The 23,131-nt window shown below is 42.0% G+C and overlaps 1 protein-coding gene across 1 annotated transcript in view; it reads right to left on the reverse strand.

Moving 5' to 3' along the window:
• Positions 1-212: 212 nt before the first annotated feature.
• The window catches only part of jph2 (junctophilin 2), a 32,206-nt gene continuing 9,287 nt past the window's right edge, over positions 213-23,131 (reverse strand). Inside the window, exons 3-8 of the mRNA XM_085781375.1 lie at positions 21,674-22,233; positions 11,716-11,834; positions 7,840-8,346; positions 4,884-5,305; positions 3,514-3,613; positions 213-1,548 (exon numbers count right to left, since the gene is read on the reverse strand). Of these exons, the coding sequence (XP_085637501.1) occupies positions 3,533-3,613; positions 4,884-5,305; positions 7,840-8,346; positions 11,716-11,834; positions 21,674-22,233 (1,689 nt within the window). The 3' untranslated portion in view covers positions 213-1,548; positions 3,514-3,532. The remainder of the gene's footprint in view (positions 1,549-3,513; positions 3,614-4,883; positions 5,306-7,839; positions 8,347-11,715; positions 11,835-21,673; positions 22,234-23,131) is intronic.

Genomic DNA, 23,131 nt, shown 5'->3' on the forward strand with positions numbered 1-23,131 from the left:
TACACAGCTCATTTCCCTTTAAATCCACCTGCACCACAGGAACAAACACTTTACACAAAAGCAGTGACACTCTGCTCTAACGCTTCCTACTTCCTTCTCTTCTCTACTGCATGTGGTTGATCAGCTCCCAAACCAAAAGCAGCAGGATGACAAATATATAGATGCACAGGAGAAAACATGTTCACAGTGTAAAACACCAGAATCTCAAATACACTTCTAACTTCTCTGTTTGGTTTGGTTTTGGTTTGTTTTTTACAGGATGCGTCATCAGCCAAGTCGGCTTCACAGAGCATTAGGTTACAGTTCTGTCAATGTTCAGCAGTATGTGGAGAGTGAGTGACACACACACACACACAAATACACACACACACACACACACAGGGTCATTAAAGGCCTCAGACTCCTGCTTCATTAATCGTGTTTTAACTTTTGTAACAACAACACCGGCGAGGACGCATCGTGTCCTCGTGTCTGAACCGTCAGCGTGGAGAGAATATTCAAGGGATAGTTCACCCAAAATTCAAATTTCACTCATTATCTCCTCCCCCTCGTGTGGACTAAGGGCTGGGAGAAGTTTCAGAGTCCTCTGTGGCTTCTCTGAGTTACAGTGGGGCTCCGTGCAGCACTGCATGTCCATATGACGGTTGCAAATGGATACCAACTGTCTTCGTCCAAAAAGACACACCAAAAAACATCCAAATACCTCCATGCTGCTTGTATGTAATGTCCCTCTTGTATTGAAGCCCCAACATGAGAAATTGTTCCGCCGGTCAGTGCAAAGCAGTGAACTGAGACACTGGGAACTTCCGCTACAAACAAGCTTAAAACATAGACTTATTTGATTTTTTTTCGGAACAATTTCTCATGTTGGGGCTTCAATACAAGAGGGACATTACAGACGAGCAATATGGAGGTATTTGGATGTTTTTTGGTGTGTCTTTTTGGATGAAGAAAAGTGACCACCATTCACAACCGTCATATAGACAAATACTCCGAGAAGCCACGGAGGACTCTGAAACTTCTCCCAGCCCTTAGTCCACATGAGGGGGAGTAGTAGATAATGAGTGAAATTTGAATGTTGGGTGAACTATCCCTTTAAGTCTGTATACAGTATGTGTAAATCAACATTCAACCTTCAGATCATACAGTACAAACAAACACACAAAACATTGTGTGACAAAAACATAATAATCATCTGCTGAGTGTGAGTCCGATCCAGGATTCAGGTCAAAGCCATAAATGTTTGACTGGCTGTGATGATGAGGCCGACTTCTCCTCTACCATCCACACATCTCTTCCTCCTCTGCACTTTAACATACAAACATCATCATCATCATCATCATCATCACATGTTCTGGAGCTTCAGTCGTCTCTAAGTCCCGTCAGTTTGAGTCTGAGCCTCGCTGAGCCTCACACAGTCACAGCTGGAGGAACTTGGAGAAGAGCTGCGGCTGCTCGGTGAAGCTTCACTCCTCAGTGTCTCTGCTCGTCCTCACCGAGGAGGACGGACGGCGTCTCTCTCTCCAACGCTGCAGGACTGCTGCCGACCTGCGGTGGGACGACAACAGGTGATAATGGACATAAGCAGATCATTAAAGGGACAGTTTTACTATAGGGGTTATGGTGAGAGGAGGATCTGACTATGGCCCAATCCCATTTCCCCCCACTGCAAAAACTCAAAATCTTTCCAAGAATATTTGTCTTATTTCTTGTCAAAATGTCTCATTTCTAGTCAAAACTAACCTCTTTCCACTTAAAATAAGACTCATCACCTAAAAATTAACTTGTTTTGAGATAATTTTAATTTATTTCAAACTAATTTTCACTTGAAATAAGTAGAAAAATCTGCCAGTGAAAGCAAGTTTTTTGTGCTTGTAATAAGAAAGAAAAACTTGCTCCACTATCAGATTTTTCTACTTATTTCAAGTGAAAATCTGCTTGAAAGAAGTAAAAAGTGTCTAAAAACAAGCTACTTTTTATGTGATGAGTCTTATTTTAAGTAGAATGAGATTTGTTTTGACTAGAAATAAGACAAATATTCTTGGTAAGATTTTAAGTTTTTGTAGTGCCCTTGGCCCTACCACTTACCCCTCCGTTTTGCGCGTTCACGTGTAGTAGTCTACTTGCCAGCCCATAGGGCCCCATTGTGAACCCGGAAATGTTGAGTACCCCAAAGTTTTATGTTAGAAATATATAGTATGGGTCCCCAGTATTCAGAAACTGCCGGATTTCAACAACTGCTTGGCTGATCTGGGCAATGGTTTTAGGGGTTATTGATGATGCTGAATCCATTTCTGACATTTTCAAAATTCAAAATGGCTGTCTAAACCGGAAGTGACCAGATTTTAACTGCCAGTGGGCCAGTTTTGATGGATTTTAAGCCAAATCTTAAGTTTTAGAAGATGCATGTATTTGAAGTAATATATAGTATGGGTCCCCAGCATTCAGAAACTGCCAGATGCTAACTTATATATATTGGACAATTAGCATAATGCTAATTATGTCAATTATGCTAATTGCCCAATATATATAAGTTAGCATCCGGCAGTTTCTGAATACTGGGGACCCATACTATATATTTCTAACATAAAACTTTAGGGTACTCAACATTTCCGGGTACTCATTGTTGGCAAGTAGACTATAGAGGTAGGGGTGTCCCAATTCCTGTTAGGACAGAGGGGTAGGGGGAAGTGGTAGGGCTACATACCCCTCCAAACGGAGATTTTTCAGAGGCACACTGCAAACGGAGGGGTATGAAAAGTTTCCCAGAATGCATCTTGCGGCAGCCGGCAGCGGTGGCTGTAAAACGAAAAGCTGTTTTATTTCTTGCTGTAGCGCTGTTATTACGTCACTTTGTTAAGTTTTAATATTTTTTCATGCGAGAAAGTAACTGTTTAGGTCCCAAATGTGCGGTTAGTTTATCCAAATGACGGCTGGTTAGAAGATTGCTCCGACGTTTTTTCGGAGAAGTGAAGCTCCAGGAGGAGCGGCTCCTCACAGAAGCAGCAGCGCAAGTTTTTAGAGGTTTACCAGCGGCTTATTAAATTCTTTTTAGGAGATAAATGTTGGTCTCATTGATGAAATCTAACAATTGTGGCAGTAGCATTGTTTGTTTGAATGAAAAGTGAAGCTTCATGTGTATTCTTAAGAGCTCTGGGCTCTGTACGTATACATTAATCACCACATTTACAAAAATAAATAAATGTTTTACAATGAACCGATCAGTCTGCATTAAGTTTTATTTTATTTCATTAAGTTATATGGTACATGGCTATTTGATTTCTGGCAAAAGCTCACCGCATCAGCTTACGCTTGTGATTGTTGAAGGGGTGTCCCAATTTGTAGGGGTTGACTTTCAACCCTTACCCCTTGTAGCTCCGTTTCAAGGGGCGAGGGGCAAGGGGTAGAGGTAAAAAAGAGAAATGGGATTGGGGCTTAATGTTGAACTGTCCCTTTAAAACTCTGTAATGTAGGTTTTTTTTAATCAGAGCATGATGACTTCATCATGGTTACCTGAGAGGTGGAAGACGTCTCATGACAAAATGTGCACAAACAGGATGGCCAGGCCGATGTTGAGCAGGATCACCATGCAGATCATGATGGTGTTTGGACCCTGGGAGAAAAAAACAAATGACAAGAAGGTTAGACTGTTAGTATCTAAAAGTTCTCTGGCTTTTATTTTGAAGGTTTGATCCATGAAAAACATCTCTCTTCTGATTGGCTGACTGTTTTATAAAGTGATCCGATAAAAACAGCGCAGATTTCAGAATAAAACACTCAGAGAAACTAAAAATCCTGCAAGTTGTTGTTGTTGGATGGTGGGTCCAGGTGGTGAGGGGGCGGGGCTTAGTTGTGACATCACAAAGTGACAGGAAGTCCTGACGGCTGGTTTTAAGGCTCAGTTTCTGAATCCAGGCTGTGTGCATTTCTCTGTGGACTGAGGCTTTGATACTTTCACAGTATTAATATAGAACCTAGAGCTGCTTTATAATCACACTACACATGGACATCTACCTTTATACTGTATGGAGCTTTAACACAAACATCTACCTTTATACTGTATGGAGCTTTAATACAAACATCTACCTTTATACTGTATGGAGCTTTAACACAAACATCTACCTTTATACTGTATGGAGCTTTAACACAAACATCTACCTTTATACTGTATGGAGCTTTAAAGGATAATTTCTGTTTTTTACAACCTGGACCTTATTTCTAGCATAAAATACGATCATTTACTCACCCAGATAACTTTGGTGTCATTTGGAGTCGTTTTGACGATATTAGCCCCAGTGGAGCGGCGCGTATATCCGTATAATGGAGTCTACAGGGCAGCAGAATGCAGCCTCTAAATAACACATTATCTGCAGAGAAACTCGTTCACAATATTTAGTTCTGATAGGCTAGTGCTATTTCCCTCTGAGTCCGGGGTTAGCTGTTATCAACATCCGGGGTCTGTAGGTTGACCTACAAGCCGAATGCCGAAGCAGAATGATTATTATCAGAATGATCCGCGCTGCGCTCAGAGATGACATCATCCAGGTCAGAGGTCAGTAGGTCAACCTACAGACCCCGGATGTTGATAACAGCTAACCCCGGACTCAGAGGGGAATAGCACTAGTGTATCATAACTAAATATTGGTGAAATGAACGCATTTTGTGGCGGATAATGTGTTATTTAGAGGCTGCGCTTGGGTGCCCCATGTTCTCGCTATATACGGATATACGCGCCGCTCCACTGGGGCTAATTTCGTCAAAACGACTCCAAATGACACCAAAGTTATCTGGGTGAGGAAATGATCAGATTTTATGCTAGAAATAAGGTCCAGGTTGTAAAAAACGGAAGTTATCCTTTAATATATGGTTGTTGTTATATTCACCTCCATCTCTACAGACTCTGCGGTCACCAAGCTGCTGGGGGTCGACACCATGTTCTTCAGTCGAGCTTCTGCTTTGGGCTCCACCTTCGCCGCTGGTTTGGCAGCAGCAGCAACAGCAGGTCTGGGCTCCGCTGGTCTCGGTGCAGCTGCAGGTTCTGGTCTGGGAGCCGGTTTCGGTGACGGAGCCGGGCTGGGCTGGCGTCTCGGGGTCGGCGCCGGTCTCGTCTCGGCCTTGCTGGACGGCCGGCTCGCCTCCCTGGACTCGACTCTGTTCTCGTGGGCCGACGGCGCTCTGTCGGGTCTGAGCTCTGCAGGTCTGGGCTCTGCAGGTCTGGGCTCTGCAGGTCTGGGCTCGGGCGTCACGGCTCTGGCTCTGAGGTTGGGCCGCCGCGGGGCTTCTTCTACTTCTTTTTCTTCTTCATCTGCATTTTAATTTCATTTATTAGTTTATTTTTTGGGACTCTACATATTCATGAACATACACACATCACACAATGGTTGCATCAGTCGTAAGAAACAAGAGAGGTGAGATATTAAAGTGCATTCATCCGACAATAAATGTTGTAAAGTGCTATTTGAGATTCACTAAAGTGCATCATCAGGCTGTATCTGTCATAAAGTTATAATTGAAAAAAAAGTGCCTATTGTTGTAAATTAAATAAAAAGAAAGAAGAAAATAAAAAAAACAGAGCTGTTTTTTACTGAACCATGTTTTAGCTGTTTCTTAAATCAATGGTTCTCAAACTGAGGTCCGGGGACCCCAAGGGGTCCTTGAGAGGGTTCCCCAACTTTTTCTAGAAATGTTACCACTTTTTTCTAGAATTTTTGAGAAATTTTCCAATTTTTTTGTATTATTGTTATTTTTATTTATTTATTTAATTTAAGCAGTTTCTTCACGAATTTAAAAAAAAAAACTGTCTTTTGAGAAATTGAACACTTTTTTCTGGAATTGTTTTTGAGATTTTTTTTCTTTTTTTTTTTTAGAAATCTTACCACTTTTTTCTAGAAAACAAAACAAAACGTTTTTTGTTGTTGAATTCTTACCACTTTTTTCTAGAAATGTTTAAACGTTTTTGGAGAAATTGTACCACTTTTTCCCATAAATTTCTCTACAATATTTTCACAAATTCATGCCATTGGCCCTAATTTGAACGTATAGCCTACATTGACTGAAAAAGTATATTCTTCAGTCTTGGAACAAATATTTGTGTATTTCTGGTGTTTGCTTCAAAATTTTCTCCAATGGGGGTCCGTGGTCTAATTTGTGTCAATTCAGGGGTCCTTGATGTAAAAAAGTTTGAGAACCACTGTCTTTAATAGTTTGTTTGTTTTTGGTAGTAGCCTATTGCTTTATTCACACACAAAATCATAATTAATTCTCATGTTTACAATTATGATGACTGATGTTGACCAGGCTACTTGGTACTTGTTAGGATTACAGTAGGAGTTCTTCTTCTTTTTTTTCTTTTTTTCTCTCCTTTCTTTTCTTTTCTTTTCCTTTGGGGTGGGGGGGGGGGGTTACGGGTTGTATGTGAGTGTGTGAGTGGAAATGTAGATTACCCTGTAGCGTGAGAATGTGAGGATCGGAGTGAGTGTTTGGAATATTTTGGGTTCATTTCACGCAAAATGTATTATGTGGCTATGTGTATGTCTATGTATATTTGTATGTCTTCTTCCTGTGTATGTATTCCTGTCATTTTTGTGTCTGGGCCCCTTTTAAAAGCTCTTGAGCTTCTCAGGGTGTCCCATTTCACATATGAAATTACAAATATTTTAATGATTTTAATACCTTTTCTATATGTGAATAAAGATGATGATGATGATAGATCATATTGTGACCAATTTTAGGTATGTGAATTGGTCTCCATGAGGAATCTATCCAAAGCTTATCCACCACTTTCCGGAGAACAACGCTGGTGTCGCCATGACACTCCATTCGTTAGCTGTTAGCCGTTAGCAGTGTCTTAAATAACTCAAGAAACGGCCCATGAAAAAAATATGTTTTCCAGCGGATATCCTAGTTACAACATGACTGAGCTAACTGGAGTAGTTTCATGTCGTGTCCGACAACGGGAGGGTTTTAACAGCTGATGTTAGTTTGCTACTGCTGTTAGCTGTCAGCAGCAGCAAAGCTAACAACTACGATAACCATGACTAGTTGCAGAGGCGTGCACACAGAAGTGGTGGTGTTTGTTCGGTAATTTGTTTTGTAGACTTAACAAACATCAGATTAGTCAAAACGGTTTTGGCAGCCCCCACATTTGGTGCCTACACCGGTGGCTAACGCTACCAGTTAGCCGCTCGCTAGAATGCTACCATAGATATATATACTGACTAGATGCCGCCTTCTGCTTCTCAGCGTACGTCAATAGCGCCGCCATCTTGGTCCGGGGTTTCTGACCATAGACATATAAACGTCTGACCAGCAGTCAGACCCGGTCAGACCCTTGTAGAACACATTTCAGTGTATTTATGCATGTGGGTGTGTGTCTGAGTATGTAAGTGTATGTTTAATACATAAAAATTTTTTTGTTGTTGTTGTTGTTGTATCATAAATATATGTCTGACATTTATAATAAACCAAACGGCTTGAAAATCAGTTGAATATTCGGTGAGTTATGGCGATTTTAATGGTTGATAGACGTCTGCCTCTTGACTAGTGCAGGAAGTAGACGCGGCTTCCCCCGGACCAAGATGGCGGCCGCGTTGACGTATTCCACTCAATAGAGTTGCCTGGGAACGCGGCATCTAGTCAGTATATATATCTATGGAATGCTATTATGGGGTGAAACGGAAGTTGAAAACCGACTTCTGCTGTGGTGTGACGCAATGGATCATGGGAAAATAAAGTGGTGGATAGAAGTGGTTGTGCTTTCTCTTATGACCAGCGGTAGTGACTGTGTCTCATGTTGAGCGACCATAGATTGATAAAACCTTCTGTGTAAATGAACTGTACCTGCAGAGATGAGGCTGTTCCTTAGAGGGGGGGCAGCAGTAGCAGCAGCAGCAGCCGGAGCCGGAGCCGCGTCTGCAGCTTTTCCCTCGGAGTCAAACTTCTGCAGGGCCTTGATCTCCAGGTCGGAGCCCTGCTCATTCTTGTTGCTGTGGCGACTGGGGGTCCGGGAGGGGCCGCGGCTGCTGCTTCCTCCTCCTCCTCCTCCTTCAGGGGCAGCTGAGGGGGTGGTGGGGCGGCTGCTGGACTTACTGCCCCCCTTGCTGCCTCTGCTGCCCCGGTCCTCGGTCCAGCCGCCCGGCCCCAGCAGGTGGGGGTCTTTGCTGGGGGAGGGGGTGCGGCCCGGCGAGGAGCCCGGCATCAGGCCGTCCAGCTCGTTGATGAAGGGGCTGTCGGGCGGCGTGGGCAGCGGCTCCTCCTCCGCCAGCAGCGGCTCGTGCATCACGATGTCGGTGTTCTCGCTGCCGTCCAGAACCTCCTGCAGAGCGCGCTTCTTCAGGTACTCAGGACCTGGGGAGGGGGGCAATAATGATGATTAGGGGTGGGAATCTTTTACTTTCTCACGATTCGATTCGATTTGATTCAGATTTTTTGGGGCTACGATTCGATTCAAAACCGATTTTCGATTCAAAACGATTTGATTCCTAATGATTTCTGCTTCAGTCTGTCGGTGTGCAAAGGATCCTCATGATCTACTCCAGTCTTACAGTGTACATTTTAGGACATCCTCAGGTGTCAGGCTTCAGCCTCAGACTTTAGATGAAAAGGCATAAGGTCTCAGGAAAACCTCCGTCAGGTGTCCACTAAACAGCCTCAGAAAAAAGGCGTCAGACCAAAAGGCGTCAGAAAAAAGGCGTCAGACCAAAAGGCGTCAGAAAAAAGGCGTCAGACCAAAAAGTTGTCTGACCAAAAAGCTTCAGAAAAAAGGCATCAGACCAAAAGGCGTCAGACCAAAAGACGTCAGAAAAAAGGCGTCAGACCAAAACGTCGTCTGACCAAAAAGCTTCAGAAAAAAGGCGTCAGACCAAAAGGCGTCAGAAAAAAAGCGTCAGACCAAAAGGCGTCAGACCAAAAAGCGTCAGAAAAAAGGCGTCAGACCAAAAAGCGTCAGAAAAAAGGCGTCAGAACAAAAGGCGTCAGACCAAAAGGCGTTAGAAAAAAGGCGTCAGACCAAAAGGCGTCAGAAAAAAGGCGTCAGACCAAAAAGCTTCAGAAAAAAGGCATCAGACCAAAAAGCGTCAGACCAAAAGGCGTCAGACCAAAAAGTCGTCTGATCAAAAAGCTTCAGAATAAAGGCGTCAGAAAAAAGGCGTCAGACCAAAAAGCGTCAGAAAAAAGGCGTCAGAACAAAAGGCGTCAGACCAAAAGGCGTTAGAAAAAAGGCGTCAGACCAAAAGGCGTCAGAAAAAAGGCGTCAGACCAAAAAGCTTCAGAAAAAAGGCATCAGACCAAAAAGCGTCAGACCAAAAGGCGTCAGACCAAAAAGTCGTCTGATCAAAAAGCTTCAGAATAAAGGCGTCAGAAAAAAGGTGTCAGACCAAAAAGCATCAGACCAAAAGGCGTCAGACCAAAAAGCGTCAGAAAAAAGGCATCAGACCAAAAGGCGTCAGACCAAAAGGCGTCAGAAAAAAAGCGACAGACCAAAAAGCGTCAGACCAAAAAGTCGTCTGACCAAAAAGCTTCAGAAAAAAGGCATCAGACCAAAAAGCATCAGACCAAAAGGCGTCAGACCAAAAAGGCGTCAGACCAAAAAGCGTCAGAAAAAAGTCGTCAGACCAAAAGTTGTCAGACCAAAAGGCGTCAGACCAAAAAGCGTCAGACCAAAAGGCATGAGAAAAAAGGCGTTTTCCTGAGACCTTATGCCTTTTCATCTAAAGTCTGAGGCTGAAGCCTGACACCTGAGGATGTCCTAAAATGTACACCCTACTGTCTTCTTTGCAAGACAGAATGACTAAAGTGTCTTTTTCACATTTATTGAGTTTTAAACGTTTATCCATGCTTAGATGGAATTGTTGAAACTGTTGCATAAAAGCAATATCACATATTGCTTAAGTAACAAAATTAAAAGTGCCTCTTTATTAAAAAAAATATATAGTGCAGTTAAACATGCTGCCTTTTAAATTCTAAGGAAATGGAGGCCGACAGCCAGCAGAGTTGTTTCATTTTTTTTATTTTTTAAAATCGATTTTGGGACATTTTATATCGGTTCTGAATTGTATTAAATGAGAATTACGATTCTTATTTGAATCGACTTTTTGGCACACCCCTATTGATGATCAATAATGATGATCAATAACAACAAGGAATTATTACTTCTTTAAAGTATTACAGAACAACCACAGAAGGACAATCAGTTTTAATAAACCCAGTTATTATCAGACTCTGAGGTTGATTTTTGCTCCAGAAACAGAAAGAAAAGGTGAAAAATAAAAACCAAAACAAACAAACACATATGAAGTCCTGAGAGACAAAATTTGAACTTTACTGAAGTTTTTACATGGTCTGTAACATTAGACCTCAACTCCACGACATTTCAGGGGAAGAATTTGGTAACCCTTTAATTTACAGAGCGTTAATTACATAATTATGTCAAGAAATAAAAATAAATTGCGTCATAATGTCTAGAAATAGCCCAGAAATAACAGTCAATTAGGACTTGGAGAGTCCACACTTTTTACTTCTTTCAAGCAGATTTTCACTTGAAATAAGTAGAAAAATCTGATAGTGGAGCAAGTTTTTCTTTCTTATTACAAGCACAAAAAACTTGCTTTGACTGGCAGATTTTTCTACTTATTTCAAGTGAAAATTTGTTTGAAACAAGTGAAAATGATCTAAAAACAAGTTAATTTTTAGGTGACGAGTCTTATTTTAAGTGGAAAGTTTAGTTTTGACAAGAAATGAGACAAATATTCTTGGAAAGATTTAGAGTTTTTGCAGTGCACTGTCTTTGTCCCGCGTCTGTAGATCCAGTCTGTGCATGATGTTCACTGTGTGTGTGTGTGTGTGCGTGTGTGTGTGTGTGTGTGAACCCTGTGCTCTGCAGCAGCTGTGTTGGTGTGTGAATGTGTGAGTGTGAGTTACTGGACTCTCAATGAAACTGATCCGATCCTTCGACCCAAAGACACGATGATGCTGTTTATAGACGGTAAATGTGACGACCCCAGAACCAGAACCAGGATCCATATGAACCAGAACCAGAACCAGAACCAGAACCAGAACCAGGATCCATATGAACCAGAACCAGAACCAGAACTCTCTGTCCGACTCATTAGGCTGTGTCTCTTTTTCGTTAGCACTTCTTGTCTCTGTTTTCATCTGATATCCATAGATACATCTGTCACATTACCATAGCTGGTAATTTTTTATTTTTTGTAACTGAGAATTACCATCGTTGGTATTACATCTGCCACTGTTGCCACTTTCATGTTTTATCTTTATTATTACTTTATTTATTATTATCAATACTATGAATAATCATGCTGCTATGAGCACTTTGCACTTTGTCCACTACACATACAGTTACTGTGCTGATACTGTGTGTGTCCACCACACATACAGTATATGACAATCAACATCTTGCTGCTATAAGCACTTTGCACTTTTCCTACCTCATACACGTTGTTGTCTAAAGTGTTGTCCATTGTCTAACTGTGTCTGTTTATGCCTCACCTTTGTATAGTAGCTTGTATTCTGTGTATTTTATTACTTTTATGTTATGTGTAGGAACTACAGATGGAAATTAGCTGGGAGCTAAATCTGGTGCAACCATCTTTTCATTTTTTTTCCTTTAAATGATTAATGTAATTGCACATTGTCCCTTATTAAACTAATAAACTAAACCAGAACCAGAACCAGAACCAGAACCAGAACCAGACTCACCGGGCTGGTAGAAGGTCGGCGACAGCTCCTTGGCGACCAGTCTGGCGATGCTGGACTCGCCGTTGGAGGCGTGAGCTGCCTGCTCGGCGCCGTCGGCCTTCGCCTTCGAATGGGACGTCCTGCACACACACACACACACACACAAACACACATCAGTGCTGTGGGAACGATCCTGGTCACGTGACCCATCAGTTATTATTATGGGATATTATTAGAGAAGAGGTGTCGTCTTCTGTTGTTCAGACAGAAATAAATACATGATGAATGTTTTTACTGTTGTTGTACAGTTAACAACAACAACAACAACACAACAGACACACAGTCAGAGCAACAACGTCTGAGGATTCACCTGTAGTTACACACACAAGAGTCACATCTGGATTCACACTTTACAATATTTCATGTCAGTCTGTAGTGAATAATAAACCTCATCATGGTGCAAAAGGAAAAAAGTCAAATTATCAACAAAACCCGTAACATTTAATATGAAATATTCTAAAAATATTGATGGTTTCCAGATGTTCATCACATCAATAAATGAACATTTGACCCGTCTTTAAAAATAAATAATGCAACTTTACTGTAAACAGTAAATGGATATGCAGTTTATACGTTGACTTTCTGAAAATGTATTTTCCCTTCATATGAACTTGTTGTATGACGCTTTAATACAAACATATAACAAATAACAAATTGTATAATAGATCAGGAGAGAGAATATTATATTATTTTTTTTACATTAGCCTAATCAGTAGAGTTGCGCATTTTTAAAACAAAACAAATATATTATGGAGTCTGAGAAGATTTGTCACGTGTCCTTTCACATGCACTTAGTCAGGTGTAAACATAAGAATATAGATTATATGCAGTAAACCAGGAAAGGTTAACATCTGGAAACCATCAATATTTTGACTAAATGTCATGGTAATCAGATCGATAATCCCTGAACAAAACGTACATTTGACCTGTCTTAAAGCATAAATAATGTAACTTATATGGATATGCAGTATATACGTTTATTTTTTGAATATTCCGTTTTTCCTTCACATGAATTAGTTGTTAGTTACGGTACAAAGTTACTGTGGATATGTGAATGCTGATCTCTGTAATAAAAGTCTAAACTGTGAGAATCCAAAGCGGTTTGTTGCTCTGAAGCTGCTGAGACATTGGACTCTGTCTCTGATGTTTGTCCCACGTTAGCGGCTCAGAGAATTACTGATTGTGATTACTGTGTGGATACTTCACATTCTGTAACTTTAGCCTGAGCTGCTTTTAGCCTCCTGGTTCACAGCACCGACCTCGCTGCCTCTGCAACAACCACAGTAGTAACAGAGTAGTAGAGAGGCTCTGAGGCTCTGAGGTACTTCTATATGAGCTCCACCTGTCTGTCCTCACCTGTCCTCACCCGTCCTCTCAAACTGAATCTTCCTTAAAAGTTGAAGAGTTATAAGAACAACATATGGTTTTCAGTTACAACAGGAACAATTGCATTGCTTTTAGTGATGTTCAATACTACAAATTTTCTTTCCGGTCTGATACTGAGTAAAATTCAGGCTGGTATCGGCGGATACCCATACTTTATGCAAATACACCTAATTTGCCTGGTAAATCTAAAATATCTAAATATCTAATGTATTTATCTATTTATTTTAAACTCTGAAGTATATTGAGGTAGCAGCCTCGCTTACAATAAAACCGAGCTAATACAACAACATTAAAAAACAAACAGAGGACACAATTATACAAAATATGTAAAAAAAAAAAAAAAAAAAAAAAAAAAAGGTGTTTCAAACACTAAAAATTATTTATTCATTTACTTCAGTGAAGTTCATTGCCCCATTCCTGTGGTTGCTGCTTTCTCTGGTTCATGTTGTCAATGACAGAGTGAAATGATGAATTATGTGTTGTGTGTCCTGTCTTTGTGTTTGTTTTTGCGACCTAATTGCCCAGTTTGGGATAAAAATAAGTCTAATTTCTAAATTCTGAGCACGTCTGAGTTGGTCAAAACAGAGGAAAAACTGCAGGAAGTGAAAATCTCATTCATAAAATCCACAGCAGACACTGCTGCTAAGAGGTGATGTATGTGTGTATGAAAATAAACAGTATTTTCATATCGTATCTGAGAGGAGGTGAAGCTGTGTTCAGTTAGTTAAAGACACAGATGTTCAGTCTCTTCATTCACTCCCACTGAGCGTCGTCTAAGCTCAGCTCCATAAATGAGCAGAGACCTCAGAGATGAGCTACAACCATCTGATTTAACCCTTCAACAACCAGTCACATCATCCACAGTGTTACAACGGCACACAACCACTAGCAACTACATCAAACTGTCAATAATAATAATAATCAATATGAGCTCTGGGTTTCTGACTGGTCCAATAAACAACAGAGCAGATTTCAGAATAAAACACTCAGAGAAACTAAAAATCCTGCAAAGTTGTTGGATGGTGTTGTCCAGATGGTGAGGGGGCGGGGCTTAGTTGTGACATCACAAAGTGACAGGAAGTCCTGACGGCTGCATGGTTTTAAGGCTCAGTTTCTGAATACAGGCTGTGTGCATTTCTCTGTGGACTGAGGCTTTGATACTTTCACAGTATTAATATAGAACCTAGAGCTGCTTTATAATCACACTACACATGGACATCTACCTTTATATTGTATGGAGCTTTACCACAAACATCTACCTTTATATTGTATGGAGCTTTAACACAAACATCTACCTTTATACTGTATGGAGCTTTAATACAAACATCTACCTTTATACCGTATGGAGCTTTAACACAAACATCTACCTTTATACTGTGTGGAGCTTTAATACAAACATCTACCTTTATACCGTATGGAGCTTTAACACAAACATCTACCTTTATTTTGAAGGAGCTTTAATACAAACATCTACCTTTATTTTGAAGGAGCTTTAACACAAACATCTACCTTTATACTGTATGGAGCTTTGTGTAAACATTAAATTAAATATTGATTAAAGGCACCTGTAGATTTCTTTACACACGTTATAATTGGACTCGGTGTGTAAACTGTATAAATGCAGAGCGTCTCTGAGTCTCTGTAGCTGCTGCTGCTCTGTTTCTCTGCAACCAAACATGACATTTGACACTGTGACCTAAATACTCGTGATGCCTTCAGGGTCCTTCAGGAGACAGGAGACTCAGGAGAAACCACCTGCAGCACATAACGGCTCTACAGTCTCTATAGTGTCTACTCTCCTCTACTGTCTCTACTGTCTCTCTGTCCTCTCTCTGCAGGACAGACTCCTCTAACGTCTGTTCTGTGTCTGGTCTGGAGCTGCTGATGCTCTGTCACTCAGGCATGTGAGAGACTGATTTAGCCTCTATAAAAAGACGATTGAATGTTTCGTGCTGTAATTGAATCACACACACACGCACACACACATACATATACATTAAGTGCTAATTGCAGCCTCATTATTTGCAGCATTGGTGGGAGGTCACGTCACAAACAGCTCCACACACACGTCTCATCAGCAGCAGCTTCACTTATATATACTATACTCTTTTGACAGGCTACTTCTACTTTACTCTGTTTAGGATTGTTGTTCTAATCAAGTGTCGTTCTAGTAGATGTTCAGACTTTAAAAATGATGTTTAAAGCAAAGAACAGGACAGAGAAGAACAGATTAAAGCTTGATTTTAAAGTCCCCCTCCCGTGACCCTTTTTGGTCATTGTAAAACCAGCAAGCAAGCAACCAGCATTAGCAATGCACCTCTGGAGGGTGGGCGGAGACTGCACTGCTCTGCACCCGCCTTGCTCAGGGTATAAGCTGCTCTACCAGGTGAGCTACACCTGTTATACCTTGACAGCTGCTGTCAAGCCTTTCACCTCTGAGCCAGATGCAATGCAGAGCAGGGCGGGAGCTTGTAGCACTAGTGCCCTCCCCTGGAGCTGTGACACGTCAGCTCCAGTCTCCCTGAAACTGCCAGTTTGCGTCTGCCATTGGTTCACAGCAGTTTGAAGGCAGAAAAACTCAGAAATGCAATTTTGCACTTCCTTTTCTGCTGATATATCCTCTAACACAAGAAAAATGCCACAGGAACATGTGAAAAGCACGAAAAACACTATTTTCATGGGAGGGAGTCTTTAAACACTACTATACATTTGCAAGGCTAACTTTAAACAAACAAATGTGTTTTTCTGTTGCAGGTGTAAAACTATGGCATTCACAGAGCAAGGAACTGAAAAGTTGTACAAGAATAATGTCAGTTTAAAGGGATAGTTCAACATTTAGTCAAATTTGCCCATTGCCATAATCCTAATAGTCATACAGTAGCAGTAGGTTCGTTACCTTTAATTGTCGGTGCAAGCTATTTTTAGAACAGTGGAGCAGAGCCGTGAGCTGCTCAAAGCTACGCTACGGAGGCTCATGGGATTTCTTGGTTTCCCTCATCAAACTCATCAAATACACAATCCAACAACTCCACAACGCTCTGGTGGACAAGTTGTGACCTGCACATTCACCACGCTATGAGATAATAACAGAACGTTACCAGACAGAGTTGTTTTAGAGGGAAATTCATGCAAAACAGCTGTTGCTTGTTGCCTTCAGGGACAGTTTTTCATCAAGCAGTCTCTGTATTTACCTCTAAAACAACTCTGTCTGGTAACGTTGTGTTATTATCTCATAGCGTGGACAACATCTATGTCCCGTCTGTCCATCCTGGGTGAGGGATCCCTCCTCTGTTGCTCACCCTGAGGTTTCTCAGATTTTTCCCTGTTAAAAGGGTTTTCTATGGAGTTTTTCCTCAGTCTCAGGTCTAAGGACAGAGGATGTTGTTACGATGCCATGTAAAGCCCTTTGAGACAAACTGTTTGTAAAAACGGGTAAAATTGCCTTGCCTTGCCTTGCCTAGCGTGGTGAATGTGCAGGTCACAACTTGTCCACCAGAGCGTTGTGGAGTTGTTGGATTGTGTATTTGATGAGTTTGATGAGGGAAACCAAGAAATCCCATGAGCCTCCGTAGCGTAGCTCTGAGCAACTCACAGCTCTGCTCCGCCGTTCTAAAAATAGCTTGCACCGACAATTAAAGGTAACGAACCTACTGCTATGACTATAGGGATTATGGCATTGGGCCAATTTGACAAAATGTTGAACCATCCCTTTAATGCTTGGTATCTAAGCTAAAGTAATTATAACTATAGAAAGGGGCAGGTATTATAAGTTTTCTTCATCCTGCTCTTTTCCATTTATAGTGTTACGTATGTAATTATGTAACGTGTGCAATCATGTAATGTATATAAACCATGAATGGAATAAATAGATATGAAACTGAACTATCTGAACTGTTCTGTTCTGTTTCCTCCTCTCTGGTGTTTTCTCTCTGTGAATCAGTGACTGGATCTTCTACAGATGTTTGTCCAGCTGCAGCGACGACAACAACAACCTGCTCCCGAGTGTGTGACACGCAGACGCACAACTGAAGCTGTAGGTGTGTTACATTTATACACCCTAACCCTTTATCCCCACCAGGCCGCCCTCTGACAGGCCGAGGAGCCGTGTCATATTTATATCTGAGCTGGAACCATCTGACACCGGTGCTGACGCAAGACGGACCCCGATCTGTGTGTGTGTGTGTTCACAGTGTGTTCAGTGTGTTCAGTGTGTGTGTGTGTGTGTGTGTGTGTTCGGATGCAACGCAGCTGAAGCTACAGGAGGAAGAGGAGCTGAACGCAGCCTCGACTCGCTCTGAACCGCTAAAACTGGAAAAGAGACGAACAGAGGGAAAAGTCCAACAATGTGTGTGTATGTGTCTGTGTGCGCGCGTGTGTGTGTGTGTGTGTGTGTGTGTGTGTGTGTGTGTGTGTGTGTGTGTGAGGCTCTGACAGGGCAGAGGGAGGAGGAGGAGGAGGATAATCAGCTGTTGCATTCCCCTGTGATTGTGATACAGCAGAGTGAGTGTGTCCATATTTAGTCAGGGTTCCTCTGTGACCACGGGGTGTGTGTGTCTGTGTGTGTGTGTGTGTGTGTGTGTGTGTGTGTGTGTCTGTGTGTGTGTGTGTGTGTGTCTCTTTGCGTGTGTGTGCGTCATTTACACCCTGAGCTGCCACACTGGTTCCTTCTCCTCGTCCAGTTCACGCTGCACAACAACATCCACACACACTCAGTCTGTCTGTGTGTGTGTGGAAACACCGGACAGGTCTGACCTCACACACACACACACACACACACACACACACACACACACACACACACACACACACAGGTTGCACGCACACACACAGGTTGTATTTTTACCCCCGGCTGAGCTCTGCCAGGAACAGATGTGTCATGTCTCCTCTGCTTAGATAACAACTCAGTGTAATATTCAGTAGCTGCTGCAGGTCAGAGGTCACACACACACACACACACACACACACACACACATACACACACACACACACACACACGGAGGAAACACACTGCACTAAAAGAAAATATAGTATATATTTTATATATTATAAAAATAAGATCATTAACACTAATGCATCCGTGTGTTTGCAGCATTTTTAGTTTAAACTTCTTTTAACACAGTTTCAGTCCAGTGGAGTTCAGCTCCTTCATAATAAATCTCACAGGGTCACATGACTAAATAAATAAATAAATAAAAAAGATTCTGATGACTAGGTTTTTGAACTTTTTTCAATAAGTAATAATAATAATACAGATAATTTATCCTTTTTTGCACATTGTGACTCCGTGTTCATGTTTCACCACCTGTGTGTTGTGTTTATGGGTCGATGTCAACTGGTGTAAAAGTCTGACTTTATACAGGAAAATAAATCTGGAATCAAATGTGGAATAAATGTTAATTCACTTTCACAATGCAACATCATGTTTCTTGACAAATTTGACAGAATTCTTCACATTATCAAGAGGAAAAGCTGTTTGTTTTTTTTGTATAAGTCCAGCTCAGTGTTGCAAAAATGTATTAAAATTTTAATATAGTAACACAGCAAATAATCTATTTCAATTAAATGTTTTCAGAAGGACATATATTTTTTATAAGTTCACTTTTGGAATATGGAATAGGTACTTTATTGTCATTCAAAATACACAGTGTGCATAGAACGAAATTTCGTTTCACTGACTCTTGGCACAAACAGAAAATATATATGTATACATATATACTGTATATATATATATATATATATATATACATATACTGTATATATAAATAGATTAAAAACAAGACAAGTGAGGTTGATCAGTCAATAAAGTGCTCTATGTGCATATGTGCAAAAAGAATAACTTAACTTAACTTAACTTAACTTAACTTAAATCCACTGTAGGTGGATCAGATATTTAATATTGATCATTCTTTTGTGGTCACACCAGGGACATTCAGTCTGACTTTGGTTAAAAATGGTTCGAATGACATGAATACGAAAAGTACATTTGAACAAATCTGATGCTTTTAAAACTATTTATTTTTACCCTTATCTGTCACTGACCCCTCTACTGACGATGTCTCTAATGGATAAATAAAATGAGCTTTTCTGTGGTTTAATATATAAAATGCATTGTGTTTTATAAAGACGGACAGAATTTGACGTGTAAGACTGAAATCTGACATTTAACCTTTGACTCTGTTGTACTTTGGTATCATGTGTTTTATACTCGGGAGTTTGTATCAAGATGTATGTTTGGACCGACGTGTCCCTGAACGCCTCCTGTATGTAAATACTGGGGTGTGTGTGTGTGTGTGTGTGTGTGTGAGTGACAGAGTGAACAGCAGCACATTGGTCTCATCACTGTGCTTCTCCTCACAGCTCAGTGTTTAGGTTTCAGTCTGCAGGACGACGTCTGTGCTTCATCACGACTCAGAGCTGTAAACACTGAACTCAGGTCAGAAAACACCAGCACCTTGTACGGTCACAGACACATGAAGGAAGGAAGGATCTATCTATCTATCTATCTATCTATCTATCTATCTATCTATCTATCTATCTATCTATCTATCTATCTATCTATCTATCTATCTATCTATCTATCTATCTATCTATCGTTCTATCTATCGTTCTATCTATCGTTCTATCTATCTATCTATCTATCTATCTATCTATCTATCTATCTATCTATCTATCTATCTATCTATCTATCTATCTATCTATCTATCTATCTAACAGGATAAAAATGTTTAAATATCCAAAGATGTTGTGTTTTTTTTTTTTGTATGTTCCTGAAACACTGTGATCTGACTGTAATATTTACAGTAAACACAGATCTGGTCAGAGACAGACCCATGTCTCTGTTTAAAGGGATAGTTCAACATTTTGTCAAACTGGCCCATTGCCATAATCCCTATAGTCATAGCAGTAGGTTCTTTACCTTTACTGTAATTTGTATAATTGGAGAAACCTCAGGGTGAGCAACAGAGGAGGGATCCCTCACCCAGGACGGACAGACGGGACAGAGATGTTGTTACAGACATGGGACATGGGATTTCTTGGTTTCCCTCATCAAACTCATCAAATACACAATCCAACAACTCCACAACGCTCTGGTGGACAAGTTGTGAGCTGCACATTCACCACGCTATGAGATAATAACACAACTTTACCAGACAGAGTTTTTTTAGAGGGAAATACAGAGACTGCTTGATGAAAAACTGTCCCTGAAGGCAACGCGCATCAGCGGTTTTGCATGAATTTCCCTCTAAAACAACTCTGTCTGGTAACGTTGTGTTATTATCTCATAGCGTGGTGAATGTGCAGGTCACAACTTGTCCACCAAAGCGTTGTGGAGTTGTTGGATTGTGTATTTGATGAGTTTGATGAGGGAAACCAAGAAATCCCATAATGAACCTCTGTAGCGTAGCTCTGAGCAGCTCATGGCTCTGCTCCGCCGTTCTAAAAACAGCTTGCACCGACAATTAAAGGTAAGGAACCTACTGCTATGACTATAGGGATTATGGCAATGGGCCAATTTGCCAAAATGTTGAACTATCCTTTTAAAGTAACTAAAGCTCTTCATGCAGACTCGGCTCTGTGCAACTTTAATGTGCATTTACTGTAATCACTGGAAATCTAATTAATCAGTTTTATTCTGACTGAACTGTGTAAATCACATGGGAAACACTTTATAAGTACACAATATTAAGCATTAAATACTGAATTCATCATTTATAACACATGAATACTCATTAGTATGTAGTTTACAAACAGTTAGAAATGGTTTACTCATCATTGATAAATAATAAACTGCATACTAATGAGTCCTATTCATGCGTTATAAATCCCATGAGCCTCCGTAGCGTAGCTCTGAGCAGCTCACGGCTCTGCTCCGCCGTTCTAAAAATAGCTTGCACCGACAATTAAAGGTAACGAACCTACTGCTATGACTATAGAGAATGTGAAGCTGACGTCACGCCGCTTTGCGTTGTGGGACGTCGGCGCCATCTTTGGAGGAACGCAAACGTAAACAGAGTGGGGAAAACGGAGGAAAACGAGCAAGAAGTAAAAGAGAAAGAAAAAGAGATGAGGAAGACGGACAAAAAAAAAAAAATGGAGAAGGGGAAGGGAAACGAAGGAGGAATGTATCGTGATAAACTCAAATTTAACGAGAAACAAAGGTACACAGAAAAACTACAACTTATTAACGGTGTCGATTTTTGCCGTTAAGGGACTGGATTCAAGACCCAGATTTACTCCCTCCACTGACTTATCCAGACATCGTGAACTATCTCGTTTTTGGTATTAGTGCATGTACTACTGTGGCATTTTTTTTACGCAGCAGTACTGTCCCACCATGATTACTTTTAAGCGACTTTGGGGAACTTTTTTTAGGGGGACGAGCAAGTGTTTACATCCGCGATCCTCCAAAGATGGCGCCCAACGTCCCACGGCGTGACGTAACTTCACATTCTCTATAGGGATTATGGCAATGGGCCAATTTGCCAACATGTTGCACTATCCCTTTACACCCGGTCAGCTGCTGTGGTCTCACCTGGACGCGGCGATCTCGGCCTTCTGCTTCCCGATGGCGGCGGCCCGCTGCGCCCCCTCCACCGCCCGCTCCACCTTCTGCTTGATCTTGGTTCCCTTCAGCTGGATGACCCTCTTCTTCACGGCCTTCACCAGCATGTTGTTCAGGTACTTGCCCTCCTCCTTGCCCCCCTCGGCGAAGGTGGTGCAGCCGTAACCGTGGCGCTGGTTGTTCAGCCACTCGCCCTCGTACTTCAGCCCGCTCGAGCGCTCGCTGATGCCGTAGCCGGAGCGCTTGTCGTTCTTCCACTCGCCCATGTAGACCTCGGTGGTGGTGGCGTCGATGTCGGCCTCGACCGGCGGGAAGTCCTCGGCGCCGGCCAGGCTCTCGTCGCCGCTGATGCTGATGGTGGAGTTGGTGTCGCTGGCGTTGGAGCTGAGCGCCGACTCGGTGCGCAGGAAGCTGATCTTGCTCTTCTGGCTGGACAGCGAGGTGCTGGAGTCGGACTTCTTCAGCTTCCCCAGCAGCGAGCCGCGGCGGAACAGACCCTTCTTCTTGGGCTTCACCGCGTCCGGGTCCACCTGCAGCGTGAGAGACGGGACGATGTGAACATTTCATGTGACCGTTATTATTGTGGCCAAAATAGTCGCGATTGACGATATTATCGCGATAGTAAAGAGGTCAGGTTGTCAACGTCTTGTTTGTCTTTCCAGTCATCAGACTTAACCAGTGGTCGAGTTGAGGGGGGATGAGGGGGGATGGCATCCCCCCTGAAATAAAAACAATTCCCCCTGAAAAAATGCCATCCCCCCTCTTCATCCCTCCCCTTTTTACATTAAATGTTGGACATATAACTTGTAATTATAGGCTGTCAAATCAATTTTAACGGCGTCAGTTTTTTTTTAATTGCGCGATTAACGCCGGCGACACACTGGACACGGAAGCGCCGTGAACAGCCGTGAAGCGCCGAGAAGCAGAGCCATTTTCATTTTGGCGCCCGTGTTAATTGTCGTTCACAGTGCTTTAAGTGGGCCGGTACTCACCGGTACGGAGTACCGGCACTTCTAGATTTTAACCCCCGGCGTACCGGGACTTTTTACGGCGTACCGGGGAGTACCGGGAGTCTGGACATACTCTGTCCTGTTCTCATTCTCTCTGACCGATTTGTGATAGTGATGCCTCTTTCACCCTGAGCGCCACGGTTCTGTTGCCCTGTTCTCCGCTGCTCCTCTGTCTCTCACTGAGGGGCGGGGCTGCCGCGCTGTGCGCTCTCTCATCCATGACTCTCTCACATGCACGTACGGAGCGCACGCCGCTGCCTCGTCATAGTATAACTCCATGTGTCCAGACGAGATGTGAATGTGGAGCGACTAAAACCTTCGTGAGTTACAGTGTAAAGCCATTTACATGACTTTCCAGTGGTAGCCTACCAATAAGTAGCCTTCCACTTACTGTATTCAACATGCTTAAATGTGAGTC

Source organism: Trachurus japonicus, chromosome 7 (assembly GCF_045865225.1).
Source record: "Trachurus japonicus isolate A0001 chromosome 7, Traja_1.0".
Taxonomy (NCBI): domain Eukaryota; kingdom Metazoa; phylum Chordata; class Actinopteri; order Carangiformes; family Carangidae; genus Trachurus; species Trachurus japonicus.